The sequence below is a fragment of the Pleurodeles waltl genome, chromosome 2_2, assembly GCF_031143425.1.
Source record: "Pleurodeles waltl isolate 20211129_DDA chromosome 2_2, aPleWal1.hap1.20221129, whole genome shotgun sequence".
Classification (NCBI taxonomy): domain Eukaryota; kingdom Metazoa; phylum Chordata; class Amphibia; order Caudata; family Salamandridae; genus Pleurodeles; species Pleurodeles waltl.
In genome coordinates, this window is record NC_090439.1 from 1,016,176,798 (window position 1) to 1,016,194,138 (window position 17,341).

The following is a 17,341-nucleotide window of genomic DNA, read 5'->3' on the forward strand; positions in this document are numbered from 1 at the left end:
CCTCTTAGTTTGGGGGGAAGGACGGTAGGGAGTGAAGGAGCTGTTGGAAGAATTAAATAGGTGATGCACAATGATTTAAAAAAATATTTTTATTTAGTTTTGCACTGCTTTTTATACTTGCAGTAAGCAGCTGAAACAAGGGTTATACAAAGAGGTAGAAACTTAAACAAAGAATAGTGAAATAAATTGCACAATTACATTTATATTGATTGTGAGCCATTTGTATGGTGTTTGAGGGGCGCTGGGGGCGTGGGAGAGCACCATAAATTAGACATAATGGCCGTGAGGCCGTGGTCCCATTAGTGCACATAACAATTCCCAAGTACATCTATAGAAATGAAAACATTTCCCACACGTGAGGAAGAAGAGCACTGCTATTATCTAAGCTAACCATGAATTTACACTGCTGAAATAAGTTGCAATGCAACACATTTGCTTAAAAAAAACAAATATAGGTTAGTTTGCATGTGTGTGTGTGGGATATCATTACCACGGACCTATATACTACATTGATTCATGTTGTGGGAGATTCCCCCCTGCAATCAGTATTTTTCATTATGTTACCAACGGATATATAATACAATTTTGTTGGTCTGTTAGGAGGATTGTGGTATGTATTTGAGGTTGAGGGCAGCAGAGAAATCATTGCTGATTGATGAAAGTATAGTACTGTAATTCGATCATGGGGGTCGAATGTCAATTTGGCTTCCAGTTTAACAAGGAATGTGTTTCATACGTCGCTGCCGCCCAGTGCTAGTCCACTTTGTGACAGTGCCCTTAGTACCTCAGCTTCTGTGCGCACTAGTTGCAGCAGGGATTTTAGCCATTTGGCAATATATGGGGGCGCTGGCACCTTCCAGTACATGACAATAAGGCATTTAAACAGTGAATGCCATATCTATAAATCTATGGATGTGTTTGTCTCCCCGTTTCTTGCGGCAAAACCCCAATAAGAAGGATTCTGGTGTAATTGTCAAAGTGTAATCTGTTATGTTAGCTACGATCTCTGTTACTTGATGCCAGGACAGTTGTAGTGGGGTGCATTCCCATACCGTATGCTAGAAATTGGCTTCTCCCAAGCTGCATCTTGGACATTTAGGGTCGACCAACAGTAACATGCGTTTAATGCGGGAGCGGGACAGGTAAGTTTGATGTAAGTAAATAAATTCGGTAAAATGAAGCCTGGGGTTAGGTGATACCCCCTTAACCCCAGCTAATGCAGACTCCCATGAGCCCTGGGGTAGGGGTTGGGGCAGTACCTCATTCCATCGTTCATGGGCATTTCCCACCCCTGTGCATTGTGCTGTGTTGAAGGTGGTATATATTGCAGAGATGACTTTACTGGTCCCTGGGTCGGACAATAGCATTGTAAGTACCTGTGAGGTTGTGGGTTTAAAGTCGCCATTCTTCCATGTACTATGTAGAAGTCGCCTAATCGTGCAATATGATAGGAATAATCCTGCGTGGAGTTTATTGGATTCTCTTGGTTCCTCAAATGTCAACAATGTACAGTCTGCGAAAAAATCCACCACTGTAACAAAGTTGGCAGCCGTCCATGGGGTCATGTCACAGTGTCTCAGCGTATTTCTAGCAGCTTGTAAGCCAGCTATATGTATTAATGGGGAATACGGTGAGTCTATAGAGGTTTTGTGTACATATCTATTCCAACAAATTTTAGCTGTATTCAATGGTGAGAATCCGCACGTGGTGGGCATGTACTGGTGATGCACAATGATAATGCTCAAAAATTTCAATACAATACAGTTGAAGGGAAATATCTAAAAAATGGTATGTGTTTTTATTTAAGTATAAAATATTTATTGTTGTTTTTTAATTTAAAAATTAATGGAATGTTAATGTTATTGAAATATAATTAAATTATGTTTAATTTATTCTTGATATCAGTTCAATAATTGTTAATGCATAATAAAAAAATCTTTACTTTAGGAGAAAATGTATTTTATAGTTTAGGCTTCAGAAAAATAAATGTAATTTGGTGTAATTTATTTAATTTTATCATAAATATAATTCAAAACTAAGTTAAAACCGCTGTAGCGTTTGTTTCTTTTATTTTACACTTAAAATAAATACACAAAATTCATTTGCATACAAATTTAACATACAAAATATTTTGCTAACTTTTCCCATTTTTAATAAACCTTTTTGTTATCCCTATACTTCACCACACAGCTATCTCTATTCCAATTTTGTAATCTATGCATGGAGAACTATAGGAAGATTAAAAAGTGTATTTAACGCGAAAAAACTGTGAAAATATTTTTCATGCTGACTACTAATATGATTTGTAATGTATTTATTTAAAAGTATAAAAAAGAAAAAATGTTACATTCCTTATATATTTGATTTAAATCTTGAATTATAAAATAAATATACTAAATTAAGGCATATTTATTTTTATGATGTTTCAATGAAAACATATTTTTTATCACGCATTAATAATTACTAAACATGATGTATAGAATTAATGAAAAGTGGTTTAATTACATTTTAATACAAATGTAACATTAGGTTTTTACATTCATAAATGGTTAATAAAATATGTTTAAATTAAATAATAATTATATACTGTGTTTAGATATTTTAACAATACGTTTAGTTAGATTTTTAATGAATTTATATAATTTATTTTAAATTAATATTATTTCCTGTGGCGTTTTATTTTTCGTTATTACCTCTGTTGCTTTCTACAGGAGAGTGCTGTAGTACCAGTGGTTCTGCACTAATGTAATTTCTGAGCTGATGTGATTTATTACAGTTTTGGGTCCCTGTAGTAAATATAGAAGTGTGATTTGTGAATAGCAATGGGCTTACCCTTTTACGGGAGGGTGCACCTCCCTAACCCCCAAAACATCTGCCCAATCCTTCCTAAACCCTTCTTAATCCTCTCTAAACACCTCCCAATTATAATGTATGCGCCTATTTACAGACAGTTGCCCCGGCCCCCATACATTTACTACTAAGTAATAAACTTCCAGGTGTGAGGATCTCCTCATAGAAAAGGTAGGAGATGGGGAGGTGGAGATCTACACTCGTATGTTTGTATATAATATTTTGTAATACTTTAGTTGTACTATTATAGTACTAATAAATGTACTGCAAAATTCAGTTTGTGAATAGGCTCCATAGAATTAAAGAAGCAGAAACAGAAATGAAGTACCAGGGGAGTTAATGTTAGAGTTGTTAACACATTTGATCTACATTTGTATAATTAAGATCACAATAACTGTAGACAACAATAAATACTTTCTTCATTCCTGTCAGTCCAGAGTAAGACAGATCCAGATTTCACTGCAATTCATGCACTGTTATTTGCATTGGTTCAGTATTCCAAACAAATCTAGCTTTTGGTGTGGACAACCAGAAATTGTCAGACTACCTATGGGTGTGATACGATACCTGTGTAGATTGTAGATGAGTCTCCAGTGAATTAATGTTTATGCCCCTATATTATTGTCTTGTCATGTAGTGGTAAATGGTATATATTTAATCATGCTTGTTAAAGTAACTTCCATTTCAAACTGAACACAGAGGCTACACCCTGAGCAATAGAAGCATAATAAGGCAAACTGGCCAACTCCTGGCATTTTATTCAAAGTCAATCAAAAGAGAATAAAAATCATTCTTGAATTAATTCAAGAACTAGGATAAATCCATTTTGCAAGCAGTTGAATGTAACTCATCCTGTGTCTAATATCCTAACAACTGCAGAAATGAAGTCTCTTGCAATGCCTACAATGACCTATGAGACTAACATTAACATAAAGCTCTCTTTCCAGAATTAGAGAGGCCAGCCTTTCACTTAGAAGCAAAAATGTGAAGGATTACAATTATTAAAAATACTTGGTTTCCAGAGAGTGGCTATAATATGTCAATAACATATACTCCAAAAAATGTGGAAGACTGGTCCTAGTTAATTTGCTGTGAATAAACACATTCTACCTTATTTGCAGGTGGGAGGTTTTGCAGCTTTTAAAAATACAGTAAGTCTGGTTTCTTGGTAATCGAGATTCAACAGCACAAGAGGCAACTTGACAAATAACATGAAGAATGTGCACTGCAGTTTGCTATGAAGTCTTACTAGGGAACATTCATTCCAAGTCTGATCTCAGATATCACAGGTCAGAAGTGTTTCTTTGCATTGGAAAGACTTGGGACGATTCAGAAGTAGTCACACCCCATAGCCCTTAACTAAACTTCAGAAAGGTCTGCTCCATGTAGAGGTGCATGGAAACGAAATTCTAAATTCCAGCAGATAATGCCTTGTGTGTGCAGAAATCATACCCTCTACTCTTCCCAGTCACAAGTCAACTACCATCTTTGACTTTTATTCTGCATCTGTTATCTATTACATCTTCACACAGATACACACCCACACCCACACACACACACACACACATACACAAAATACATGAAGGCACAGACCCCCAGCCCCACGACACACTCACACACACACCAACAAACACACACACACACACACACAGTCCTACACATCCCCCACCTTGTCAAGTCCTCCTACACACACACAGACACACACATGCACAGACACACACAAAACCTACATAGCCCTTACACAATTGCCCTCGGACATACACACACATGCACAATCACACACGCACAAACACACATCTTCTCCACTTTCCACTAACAGCTTTCAGTCAGCTTTACTGGACCCCTTCTCTACACCTTCAGTCTATGTACACAACCTAGACAACACAACTGATAATAAATGTACTTTTGACAAACAGCCTAGACCATTACAAATTCATTCCTTTTCCAGCCCAAGCACATTCCCCTACACTTTGGTCAAAATGTCATGCTCATTCCTTGAGGTAGTTCAGTGTCAACCACACAAAAACCGATTTAATGTAAAATAAAATCAACTCACCCTGGGATCCCACCAGATTCCAATTTATTGGCAATGTCCACATCCCATGACCAAACATCGAACTGCCACTTCCGCAGACCCAACACTCCACAAAGGACTGACCCAGAATGTATTCCTATCCGCATGTCAATGTCATGTTTTGTTCTTGATCTAACATATCTGTGTTAAAGAGATGCATAATAAAAACTCTGAATATTCATACCTACAACATTATATCAAAATAGTTAGTTATGTATACCATACATGCATTTTGTAAGAGAATAACAAATGTAACAGATCTGTGATATACATTTCTTGTTATGTTAAGTAAGGCACCTGTTTCAAGAAAAGACTGTAATGAGGAAGTACACATTGCAGGTAATCACCATGATTAAGTCCATGAATATGCTTCAATATTATGTAGCCACAATGGGACAGATTGATTTCTTATGTCTGAGTATAACATATTAGAAGGATGAGCTGTCTAAAAAGGAGCCCTAAGACACCCCTGTAGAGTGTGATCATGTTCATGCCCTTGGTAATGTTTACAAGCATTGTTCAACCAATTTAAAGGAAATGGAAACTACTGGTATAAAATTGATATTGACTCATGAAGTCAATCTTCTGAGATTAGTTCTGAAATCCCAAAATTAATAACCCTGCACAAGGACATCATTGATTGTCTGCCCTGGACTACTGTGGCATGGCAGTCACAGGGAGGAAACCTAGGCATAAGCAGGCATGATGTACCTGAGTTGCTCACCCTCCTGCTTTCCCATCCACTATTGTTTCCTCTGTACAATCACTTCTGCAAGACATTAGTAAGATCCAAAAATTGGCCCTTACCATTCTGAGATTAGTCGGAAGTCAGATATAGGATTTTGAAGACTGACACCATAGTTCAAGTACAAGTTTTAAAAAACAAGATGCAGTTTGTCTTTCCACAAATTATTTATTCATTCCAGGGGTTTATCCCAGGGTTGCTCCAAAGTAACTGGGTCCATTCTCAATCACAAGATGAATAGTGTCAGTTGCATTGGAGTTGAAACTTCCAAATCATTGTGAAATCCACCCTGTTTTCCATGGGTACCCCGTTAAGAAGATCATGTTGCACATTCCATCTACACCATGACCTACCTATGTTGATTGAACTCTTGAATATGAGGTGAAGGTGAGCATATATTCAAGGTGCAATAGGGGATATTTGCCATACTTGGTTGGTTGCTTGGAATAGGTATAATGTGCCAGATAAATCATGGGAACCAGCATCAATTGTTTACAAGAAGTTTTTCTTTAAGCCTAACCCAGTAGTAGAAGGTGCTTTCGTGGACAAAGGGGCATGTCAGGTTTCCAGTACGGGGAACACAGAACAGACCTAAATGATATAATACGTGGAGGAGATAGAGACCAGGGAAGTGAAAACTACACACATGCATGTCAAATACTTCATAGGACATTAAAGTATAACTATGGCACAGCAGCAGCTATTAGGCTGGCCAAACCCTTCTAGGTATTTCTAGGCAGAATTGTATAAAGATCTCCCATATTCACATGTGGGTGTCTGTAAACAGCAATTGTTATTGTTGTATCTTAGCAACATGACGCCTTCTCCACTGGATTCTAGATTGTAGATTCCAGAGAGCAGGCAGTTGCTGAGCAGAGAGAAAGTGTAAGTGGTTGTTGTGCTGTACTTAATGAACCAGTTATCATTACTTCTAGTGTCCTGGCATTTTAAAAGTGGAGACAAGGATGGGATGCTAAACATCAGGATGCTGTACAAGGGAAGTATACTTGGAGTTTGCTTAGTGATGAATTGGAACAAATTGTGCTTCTCAGCTTAACTGTAGAAAGGTTAGAAAGACATTACTGCCTAGAAGTGCTGTGAACTTTAAGCTGCGTGCGTTATCTGTGTTCCTGGAGGAATTTGTGCAAAATTGTGGTATGTGTACCATACGGCATGTGAGTGTGGTAGCATACGCGAGAAGGACTGAGCGTTATATCTGAGCCTCTTTGTTGACTTTCAAGTGCCAATCATGCATGCCACATTCCAGAGGGAGACATCAAGCCTTGGTGGCACAGGGTAATCGGAAGCAAGATCTTGTGCTAGACACATGGTCAGAAGTGGACTTACAGTGAAACCTGGCAACCATCTAGATGTGATACGAATGAAGAGGTCACTGGATTCAGCTGGCCCGGTAAAGAGGGTGATGTCATACACACCATCCCCTCATATGCACTGCTGCCCACATGATTAAGTAGCGTACTGCGTGTTGGAGGCATCTCCTAGCAACCACTCTACTATGGAGATCAGCACGTCATCCATTCCGTTAATCAAATTACAGAGCGTGTCACACATAGATCTGTAATTTGGAAGCACTTCGAGTTCTCTGCAACAATACTGGACATGGAGGACAACTATGGGCAATTTTGAAAACCAACGCTTTAAATCTGCATGATGATTTCTCGTCGATTCTGCATGATGAACACATAAGGAGATGACAGTGACTACTTTTATTGTGTTGCATACTGCAGTGACGACTTTGCTTGTTTTAGATTATTGTTTTACGTTTTTGCAACATGTTATGATAATGTGATTCTTTAGCACTGGATTGAACATTGCAGTAGAAAAAGTTGCACAAGAGCATAACCTTCAAGTATTGAGTGGCATATAGCTGTCTAGAAATTTGGTGCAGATAATTTTTACTGAAACATATTTGGGTACTACTTGAGTAACACAATTCTGAAATAACGATAGTTGCTCCCTCTACATTTTTACAAAATCCTGGGACTCCAACTATAGTATGGGAGGACTGGTGTGAGTCTTTCTAGACGTATCTGGAAGCTATTGGAGGTGAAACTTTTGTGGCTTCACGCAAATTAGCATTATCAAAACACAATCTGGGCACTGAGAGTTGGAAGGTTTTAAAGACATTACCAAACCTAACACATGCTACTTCATCAAATCAGGAGGGTGAAGCTTAAGAATGGTCAGCATCAGAGGAGGTAGTCACGGATGAATATGTCAGTGCCCTGAAAGTTCTAGAGGACAACTATGGGAAGAAATCTTGTTTAGTGGTAAAAAGGCACAAGTGTTTTTCCAGCGCTCAGTTGCTGAGGGAGAGTGTGGAACAGTATGTGTCAGTACTGAGAATACTACTAGCTGCAATGTGCAAGCTTAAAGATTTATATAAATAAATAGTAAGAGATCAAGTGATAAATAGAACTAACAATGTTAGAGTTGAAGGATCCTTCCTTGCATTAAGACCATAAACATAGCGAAACACATAGAAAACACATCTAGATATGGATATGTGAAAAAACATAGGGCCAGATGTAGCAACCCGTTTGCGAGTCGCAAACGGCGAAAATCGCCGTTTGCGACTCGCAAACGTGGGTTTGCTATGCAGAAATGCATTTTGCGAGTCGGATCCGACTCGCAAAATGCATTTCAGACTCGCTAATAGGAAGGGGTGTTCCCTTCCTATTAGCGACTCGCACTGGTATGCAATTCCATTTGCGGCCGCGAAAGCGGCCGCAAATGGACTCGCAGTTACCATCCACTTGAAGTGGATGGTAACCCAGTCGCAAACGGGAAGGGGTCCCCATGGGACCCCTTCCCCTTTGTGACTGGACCAGATATTAATTTTTCAGGGCAGGGAGTGGTCCAAGGGACCACTCCCTGCCCTGAAAAACCGAAACTAAAGGTTTCGGATTTTTTTAAAGTGCAGCTCGTTTTCCCTTAGGGAAAACGGGCTACACTTAAAAAAAAAAAAAAACTGCTTTATTGACAAGCAGGTCACTAACATGGAGGCCTGCTGACGTCAGCAGTCCTCCATGTTAGCGAGTGCCTATACTCGCAATGGGGCCGCAATTTGCGACCCACCTCATGAATATTCATGAGGTGGGTCATTGCGACCCCATTGCGAGTTGCAGTCGGTGTCTGAGACACCGTACTGCATAGCAATTTGCGAGTTGCAAATTGCGAGTCGCAGGGACTCGCAATTTGCAAGTCGCAAATTGCTTTTTTCGTACATCTGGCCCTTAATGAGGACCAACTTGAAGACAAAAGCGATATCAACAAAGTGAATGTTGTACAGAAGGTAAAAAGTGGTTCCGGGAATTCAGCCACAATATTGGCAACTAAAGATAAATGTGTATGCTATAGATGTGGGAGTACAAAATATACAACAGATGATGAAATGTGCCCTGCTACAAAAGCAAAATGCTTTAAGTGTAAAATAAAACGTGGCCACTTTTTGCGTATGTATAAATCAGAGGGTCATGGAGGGTGGAAACAAACTGTGAATGTTGTCAAAGATTATGGTGATGAATATTCAGAGGAAGATGAAGAAGACAGAGTTGAGGTGTAAGTAATATACGTGGACCTCCTGGGGGAAATAAAAGAGGTCCACGAGGTACCGTCCTCTCAAATGTACCATGAAAATCGATGAGATTAAGGTATCTGTCTGGGCAGATTCGTGTTCCCCTACATAATAATCAACAAACAAGTATGGAAAGGTTTGACTGAGTGCAAACTATTTCCATCTAACATCGAACCTAAGGGGAACTGTGGTGTAAAATATTCGTTGTTAGAGTATTTCACTTGTAAATTATCTTCCAAGGACAGAAACGTGACTGGAAGGGTGTGTGTAGTGAAACAGAAGTTGTTAGGCATCATCCTGGATTCTAATCACCCTCACCAAGTATTATTAAAGGAAGAGCTGAAGAGAGCAAAGTGGAGTGTGAAGTATCCCCAAGTTATTTGCAGACAAACTTGGCTGCTTAGAAAATTTTGAGCATCACATTGTTTTGAAGGCAGGGAACACACCTGAGGTACATAAAGTAAGAAATGTATCATTTGCCTTGAGATTGGAACTCAAGGAAGTATTGGATCATTTGAGTGAGGTGGGAGTTATAGAAGCAACAGAGTCATCTGAATGGCTCAGTCCCATCATTTCAGAATGCAAATCAAAAGGTAAATTGCACATATGTCGATTTGAGAGACCTCACTTGTAATATTTTGGTTCACCGCCATCTATTGCCACATACAAATTATAAGATTTCCAGTATTAAGAATGCAAAGTATTTTTTGTCAATAGACTTGTCCAATGCTTAACACCAAGTCTGTTTATATCCCGAATCTGAACACGTCATGTAATTTGTAACACCTGAAGGCGCATTTCAATTTGTATGCTATTTGGCTTAGCATTTTCAGGTTTTCAAAGGATCTTGAGTAGCATTTTGAAAGGAATCTCTAAGGTGGTAGTTTTCCAGGATGATATTTTGGTTTGGGGGATGCTGAAAGTCATGATTGCTTTTTAAATGAAGTGTTGGGGAAGCTAAAGAAGCGGGTTGACTGCGATTGTGGTTAAATGTAAATTTGGGGTGATGCAAGTAGACTACTAAGGACCCACGTTGTCTGGGGAAGAAGTAAAACCCAGAAAGACATTACTCAAAGCTATTGAGTGTGCATCATTACCAGCTGACAAAGAGCAATTGTGATAATTTCTCAGTCCAGCCGAGTATTATCCGTAGATTGGTCAGCATTTTGCTGAAAAGGTACATGTTTAAAAAAAGAAATTGATAAAGAAAAAAGTGCAATTTGATTGGGCCCTTTGCGTGTCAGCAAGCATTTGAAGGAATAAAATTGGAGATTGTGAAGGCAGTGGCTCTGAAGTCACTTGATCCACGTGATCAGACCATTGTGGTAGTATACGCAAGCGCTTACATTTTGGGTGTAGTATTAATGCAGAGGAAGGGTGGACAGGAGCGAGTTTGGCATTTGCCTTATGAACTCTCAAGGGGACGGAAACAACATACTCAGTGAAAGAGAAGCACTGACATGGTTATTTTTAAGACATATGTGTGGGGGACCAATTTCAAATTGAGGGCCATGACATATTTACCACTAATTCAGCAGGAAGAGCACCACCGAGAATCACCAAGTGGTTAAATCACCTACAGGGGTATGATTTTGTGCATATGTTCAAGGGAGTAAGAAGATAAATGCAGATCTTTTGTCCTGATTACCATTGCAGGAGCAAGATGAGGATGGAGAAAATGAGGATTGTGAGGAGTGGTTAGTGGCCTGTGTTAATGAATCATGTGGTGGAACCATAAATGAGAGATCATGGAAGCAAGCAATTTTTCAGGGTGATATTACGAAACAATTAATGACATGCTTGTCCAGTACCACCAGTCACGTGGAGTGTGTAAGGTGATTACTGAATGGTGTGGTCTAAGTTGTTGGTAGTAGATGGGATATTAAGAAAACATGGAAGGTTAGCAATGCCTTCAGGATTGCGGAACAGATTGCTAGATTTACTGCATGCAGGTCATAGCAGCATGTCTGGCAAAAAGAGGAGAGCCCGCATTGACTTTTGGTGACTGGGTGTGGACAAGGAGCTAGAGAGGTGTGTTTGGAATTGTGTGGCAAGTATGTGCAGCAACAAGTCCCACAGGCCAGAGGTCTCTAGCATCATGTCTACTAAGCTGCCAGAGAAACCATGGCAGAGGGTAGCAATATATACATGTGGACTGTTCAATGGTAGAGGAATAGAAAGCTGCCATAGTGTTGGTGGACTACTTCTCCAAATGGCCTGAGATAGCTTTTACAAGGGAAATAAAAACTTCCAGCTTCATAAATGTTTGTGAAGAAGTGTTCCGTAGGGAAGGGTATCCTTAATTTATAGTCACAGATAATGGGCCTCAATTTAAAGCTGAATAATTCCAGAACTATGTGAAAGAGGCTGGGGTATTGCACCACAAAATAGCAGTATACCATTCTAGGAAAAATTTACTTGTTGAGAGATTTAATTGTGTGTTTGCAAAGTGTGTACAATTGGCCCATGAGTGTGGGGAAGAGGTCAAGAATGCAGTTAAAGGGATATGTGGTGGTATCATAACACACCTCATATGGCCACAAAGAAAACCCCATTAAGTCTACTGAAGAGTAGACAAGCAGGCACCAAGGAGACACCTGTGTGGAAAATCAATTATGAGAGTTCTTGATAAAGTGGATGTGGAACGGAGGGTAAGGTAATATCAAGAGAATCATGTGTGTGGACACAATCACAAACTGAAAAACAAAACTTGCAAATTTTTGACTGGTGATTTGGTAAGGACACTTCATACAGGTTGTCAAAAGTCAGTGGTCCAATCCCAAGCAGGTCAAGATAGTAGTTGGAAACAACGTATGGTTGGATGATGGCAAAAGGTTGAATACTCAGAAAATGACTATGTGCAATGATGTAGAATGCAACATTTGTGGAAAACAATGGTGAGAATGTTTCTAAGCTTAATTCCGTGCAAGAAGTGAGAAACAACTAGGTGAAGTGAATCAAGACAAAATCATTTTGGCAAAAGGATTATGTATGTTCATTAGATTTGTTTTGTATGTACACATGTTTCTATGTTTTATGCATTTCAAAATATATGTATATTTATTTTGTACACGAATAATAGGGGGAAATCTGTTGTCTCTTAGCAACTGGATGCCTTCTCCATTAGATTCTAGATTCTTGATTCCTGAGGCAGAGAGCAGGCAGTTGCTCAGGAAAGCGGACGTGTCAGGGGTTGTTATGCTGGAGTTAATTAACCAGGTATCATTACTTGTGGTCCTCTAGCATCTTAAAAGTTATGACTCGTCATCTATAGTTTAATTCACACTATGGCTTCCATCCTGTCAACTTTATTGTTTTTCTCCTTCCTCCATTCCCTTGGTCCCTATCCACCTTGGACTTTGATAGTTGTTTGTGGTGTTTCTGCTATGTTTCCCTTCTTGTAGATTTCTCCATAGTGGTGTGGAAGAATCCTCTTATAATTCAGGTGTTAAGCAGGATTCCCAGTATGCCCTAGGATTAGTCACAGTTCAGCTGCACTCTACAACAGGCAAGTCAACATACTGATGTGCTTGCTATATATTTAACATGCATGCATACACAATATTCTTTGCTGGCCATTGTGCTTTACCTTTCAGTAGAGACATTTTATTCCTTTGACTACTGTTCAAGATGATATGCCATTTCTGTTGATCTGCTATTTCAGGTTGGAGCATTCTCTCTCTTTCCCAACTTCTCACCCCCTTTCCTTTCCTAAAGTCCCATACAGGAGGTAGATTTCAACCAAATGGGGCCAAGATTGACCTCAATATCCTGCCCCTACTTCTACATGGGTCATGACATCCTTTGTGAAGGACTGAGAAAAATAAGTTGATGCATGTCAATTTCTGCATTAAGGTCAGCCACAGATTGGATTAATGGAAAATGAAACAATTCTTACAGATGTAAAACCTCTTAGTGCGAGCACATGTTTTGTTTGGATTAAGAAACCAAAAGTCAAATCCCTGCGCAGTACTTATCTCGGAATCACCTTGACTGGTGGCAACTTGGTGCTGCCTTTGTGGTTCCTAGATAGTGCTCAAACATGCCTGCTCAGGGCATTGTTGTGTTATTCTACTGGTTTCCCTTTGACAACAGATGCCATTACAATGCACACAAATAGATACCAAAATTAGCAGGCCACGTTTTAAGGCACTTTGATTCCAGATATTATATCCATCCCATGACATCAGTCATGAGCAGGAAACACATTTTGTTCACTGCGAATGGTCCGAGAAAAAGCGAATCCATGGTATTTAAATACTATTGGTTAATAAAATGTTACTCTTCTCTAAGGGCCAGATGTAGGAAACAGTTTGCACGTCGCAAACAGCTAATTTCGCTGTTTGCGATGTGCAAACTGCACTTTGCAATGCACAAAACCCATTTTGCGATTCGGTAACCTGGTTACCAAATCGCAAAACGGGTTTGTGAGTCATAATTAGGAAGGGGAGTCCCCTTTCTAATTGCGAGTCGCAGTGCAATGCCAGATTGCTTTGTGACCGCGAACCAATCGCAGTTTGCACCCATTTGAAGTGGGTGGTAACCCATTCGCAAAAGAGAAGGGGTCCCCATGTGACCCCTTCCCCTTTGTGAATGGAACTACAAAAAAAAATTCAGAGCAATGAAAACGTTTCATTTTTCGTTTTAAGCAAAACGGGCAGCATGACAAAAAAAAAATAAACTGCTTTATTAAAAAGCAGTCACAGACATGATGGTCTACTGTCCGCAGCAGGCCACCATCCCAGTAAATGCCGCCAATCACAAGGGGGTCGCAAATTGCGACCCACCTCATGAATATTAATGAGGTGGGCCTTTGCGACCCCCTTGCGAGTCGCAGATGGTGTCAGGGACACCATCCTACATTCCAATTTCCGACTCGCAAATTGCGAGTCGCTCTGACTCGCAATTTGCAAGTCGCACATTGGAATCTACCTACATCTGGCCCTAAAGGAGCTCACAGGTTGTGGCCAGTAGTTCAAATCAAATCATTAGCATTTATAAAGTGCGCTACTCACCCGTGCGGGTCTCAAGGCGCTAGGGACAAAGGGGGTGGTTATCGCTGCTCGAACAGCCAGGTCTTTAGGAGTCTCCGGAAAGCGGAGTGGTCCTGGGTGGTCCTGAGGCTGGTGGGGAGGGAGTTCCAGGTCTTGGCCGCCAGGAAGGAGAAAGATCTCCCACCCGCCGTGGAGCGTCGGATGCGAGGGACGGCGGCGAGTGCGAGGCCAGAGGAGCGGAGGGGGCGGGTGGGGACGTAGAAGTTGAGGCGTCTGTTGAGGTATTCCGGTCCCTTGTCGTGGAGGGCTTTGTGTGCGTGGGTGAGAAGTCGGAAGGTGATCCTTTTGCTGACTGGGAGCCAATGCAGGTGTCTCAGGTGTGCGGAGATGTGGCTGCTGCGGGGTACGTCGAGGATGAGGCGGGCCGAGGTGTTTTGAATGCGTTGTAGGCGATTTTGGAGTTTGGCTGTGGTCCCAGCGTAGAGGGTGTTGCCGTAGTCCAGGCGGCTTGTGACGAGGGCGTGGGTCACGGTTTTTCTGGTGTCGGCGGGGATCCAGCGGAAGATCTTGCGGAGCATGCGGAGGGTGAGGGAGCAGGCGGAGGACACGGTGTTGACTTGCTTGGTCATGGTGAGAAGAGGGTCCAAGATGAAGCCGAGGTTGCGGGCGTGGTCTGCGGGGGTCGGTGCGGTGCCGAGGGCCGTGGGCCACCAGGAGTCGTCCCAGGCGGACGGGGTGTTGCCGAGGATGAGGACTTCCGTTTTTTCAGAGTTCAGCTTTAGGCGGCTGAGCCTCATCCAATCTGCGACGTCCTTCATACCCTCTTGTAGGTTGGTCTTGGCGCTGGCGGGGTCCTTGGTGAGGGAGAGTATAAATTGGGTGTCGTCGGCGTAGGAGGTGATGATGATGTCGTGCTTGCGTACGATGTTGGCGAGGGGGCTCATGTAGACATTGAAGAGTGTCGGGCTGAGTGATGAGCCTTGAGGTACGCCGCAGATGATCTCAGTGGGTTCTGAGCGAAACGGAGGGAGGTAGACTCTTTGGGAGCGGTTTGCGAGGAAGGAGGCGATCCAGTCCAGGGCCTGGTCTTGGATCCCGGTGGAGCAGAGGCGGGTGATTAGGGTGCGGTGACAGACGGTGTCAAAGGCAGCCGAGAGGTCGAGAAGAATGAGGGCGACTGTTTCACCGTTGTCCATCAGGGTTCTGATGTCGTCCGTGACTGAGATGAGGGCGGTTTCAGTGCTGTGGTTGGTTCGGAATCCGGTCTGTGAGGGGTCGAGCAGGTTGTTGTCTTCCAGGAAGGTGGTCAGCTGTTTGTTGACGGTCTTCTCTATTACTTTGGCTGGGAAAGGCAGAAGGGAGATGGGGCGGAAGTTTTTCAGGTCGCTCGGGTCAGCCGTAGGTTTCTTTAGTAGGGCGTTGACTTCGGCGTGTTTCCAGCATTCGGGGAAGGTAGCAGAAGAAAAAGAAGAGTTGATGACGGTCTGGAGGTGCGGGGCGATGATGTCGTCGGCTTTGTTAAAGATGAAGTGCGGGCAGGGGTCCGAAGGGGCGCCGGAGTGGATAGAGTTCATGATGGATTTGGTTTCTTCCGTGCTGATGTTGGTCCAGTTGTTGAGGGTGATGGTCGGGGATGTGGGTTCTGTGGTGTTTGGTTGGGTCTGGTGTCCGAAGCTGTCGTGGAGGTCGCTGATCTTGCGATGGAAGAAAGTGGCGAGGGATTCGCACAGATCCTGTGAGGGCGTGACGGCGTTGGCGTTGGCGCTGGGGTTGGAGAACTCCTTGACGATGCTGAAGAGTTCTCTGCTGTTGTGGCTGTTTTTGTCCAGTCTGTCAGTGAAAAAATTCCTTTTGGCAGCGCGGATCAGGTGGTGGTGTTCGCGGGTAGCGTTCTTGAGGGCGGTCATGTTGTCAGCGGTGCGGTCCTTGCGCCAGGCTTTCTCAAGTGCGCGACAAGTTTTCTTGATTCTTTGAGGGTGTCAGAGAACCAGAGGGGTTTCTTGGTGTTGTTCTGTCGCTGCAAGCGTTTGAGGGGAGCAAAGTTGTCTGCGCAGTTGGAGATCCAGTTTGTGAGGTTGAGGGCTGCGTCGTTGGGGTCGGTGGTGAGGGTGGGTTGGTTGGCGGCGAGTGCGGAGAAGAGTTGCTCTTCAGGGATCTTGTTCCACTGTCGGCGAGGGATGGGTTGAGTGCGGAGGTGGCGGGTCTCGCGTCGGAATGTGAAGTGGACGCAGCTGTGGTCGGTCCAATGAAGGGCGGAGGCGTGGCTGAAGAAGACGTGTTTGCTGGCGGAGAAGATAGGGTCGAGTGTGTGTCCGGCGATGTGGGTGGCAGTGTTCACCAGTTGTTTGAGGCCGAGGTTGGCGAGGTTGGCGAGGTTGTCGAGCAGGGTGGTGCTGTTGGGGTCGTTGTTTTGTTCCAGATGGAAGTTGAGGTCGCCTAGGAGGATGTAGTCCGGTGAGGCGAGGGCGTGCGGGGAGATGAAGTCGGCGATGGCGTCGCTGAAAGGGGCGCGAGGTCCAGGAGGACGGTAGACGAGGGATCCTCTGAGGGTGGTCCTCGGGTCGGTGCGAATCTGAAAATGCAGGTGTTCAGCGGCGAGAGGGGAGTCTTCAGTGGAGGTGGTGACGCTGATGGAGTCTTTGAAGACGATGGCGATACCTCCTCCTACTTGGTTGGTGCGGTCTTTCCTGGAGATCTTGTAGCCTTCGGGGATGGCGGTGGCGATGTCTGGAGCAGAGGAGGCGTTCATCCAGGTCTCCGTGATGAAGGCGACGTCCGGTGCTGTGGAGTCCAGGAGGTCCCAGAGTTCAACGGCGTGTTTGTGAACGGAGCGAGCGTTGACTAGGATGCACTTGAGGTGGTTGATGGCACGTGGGCTTGTGGTCGTGGTTGTTGCGTGGTGGAAGATGCGTTTGCAGGAGTTGCAGGCGAAGGGTCCATGGGTGCGTTTGGGGTGAGCTTGGAAGCAGGTGTTGGAGCGTCCTGGGTTGAGGGCATGGAGGGTGGTGGGGTCGTAGTGGATCATCGGGGCTTGGGAGAGCTGGGGACCAGGGGTCGTGGCGCTGGGTGCGGGCCAGGCG

The 17,341-nt window shown here is 43.1% G+C and overlaps 1 protein-coding gene across 2 annotated transcripts in view; it reads right to left on the reverse strand.

Moving 5' to 3' along the window:
• Positions 1–17,341, reverse strand: part of ADCY8 (adenylate cyclase 8) — a 915,978-nt gene that overhangs the window by 316,240 nt on the left and 582,397 nt on the right. For both annotated transcript variants that reach the window (XM_069220762.1, XM_069220763.1), the window contains exon 6: positions 4,907–5,065. In XM_069220762.1, the coding sequence (XP_069076863.1) occupies positions 4,907–5,065 (159 nt within the window). The remainder of the gene's footprint in view (positions 1–4,906; positions 5,066–17,341) is intronic.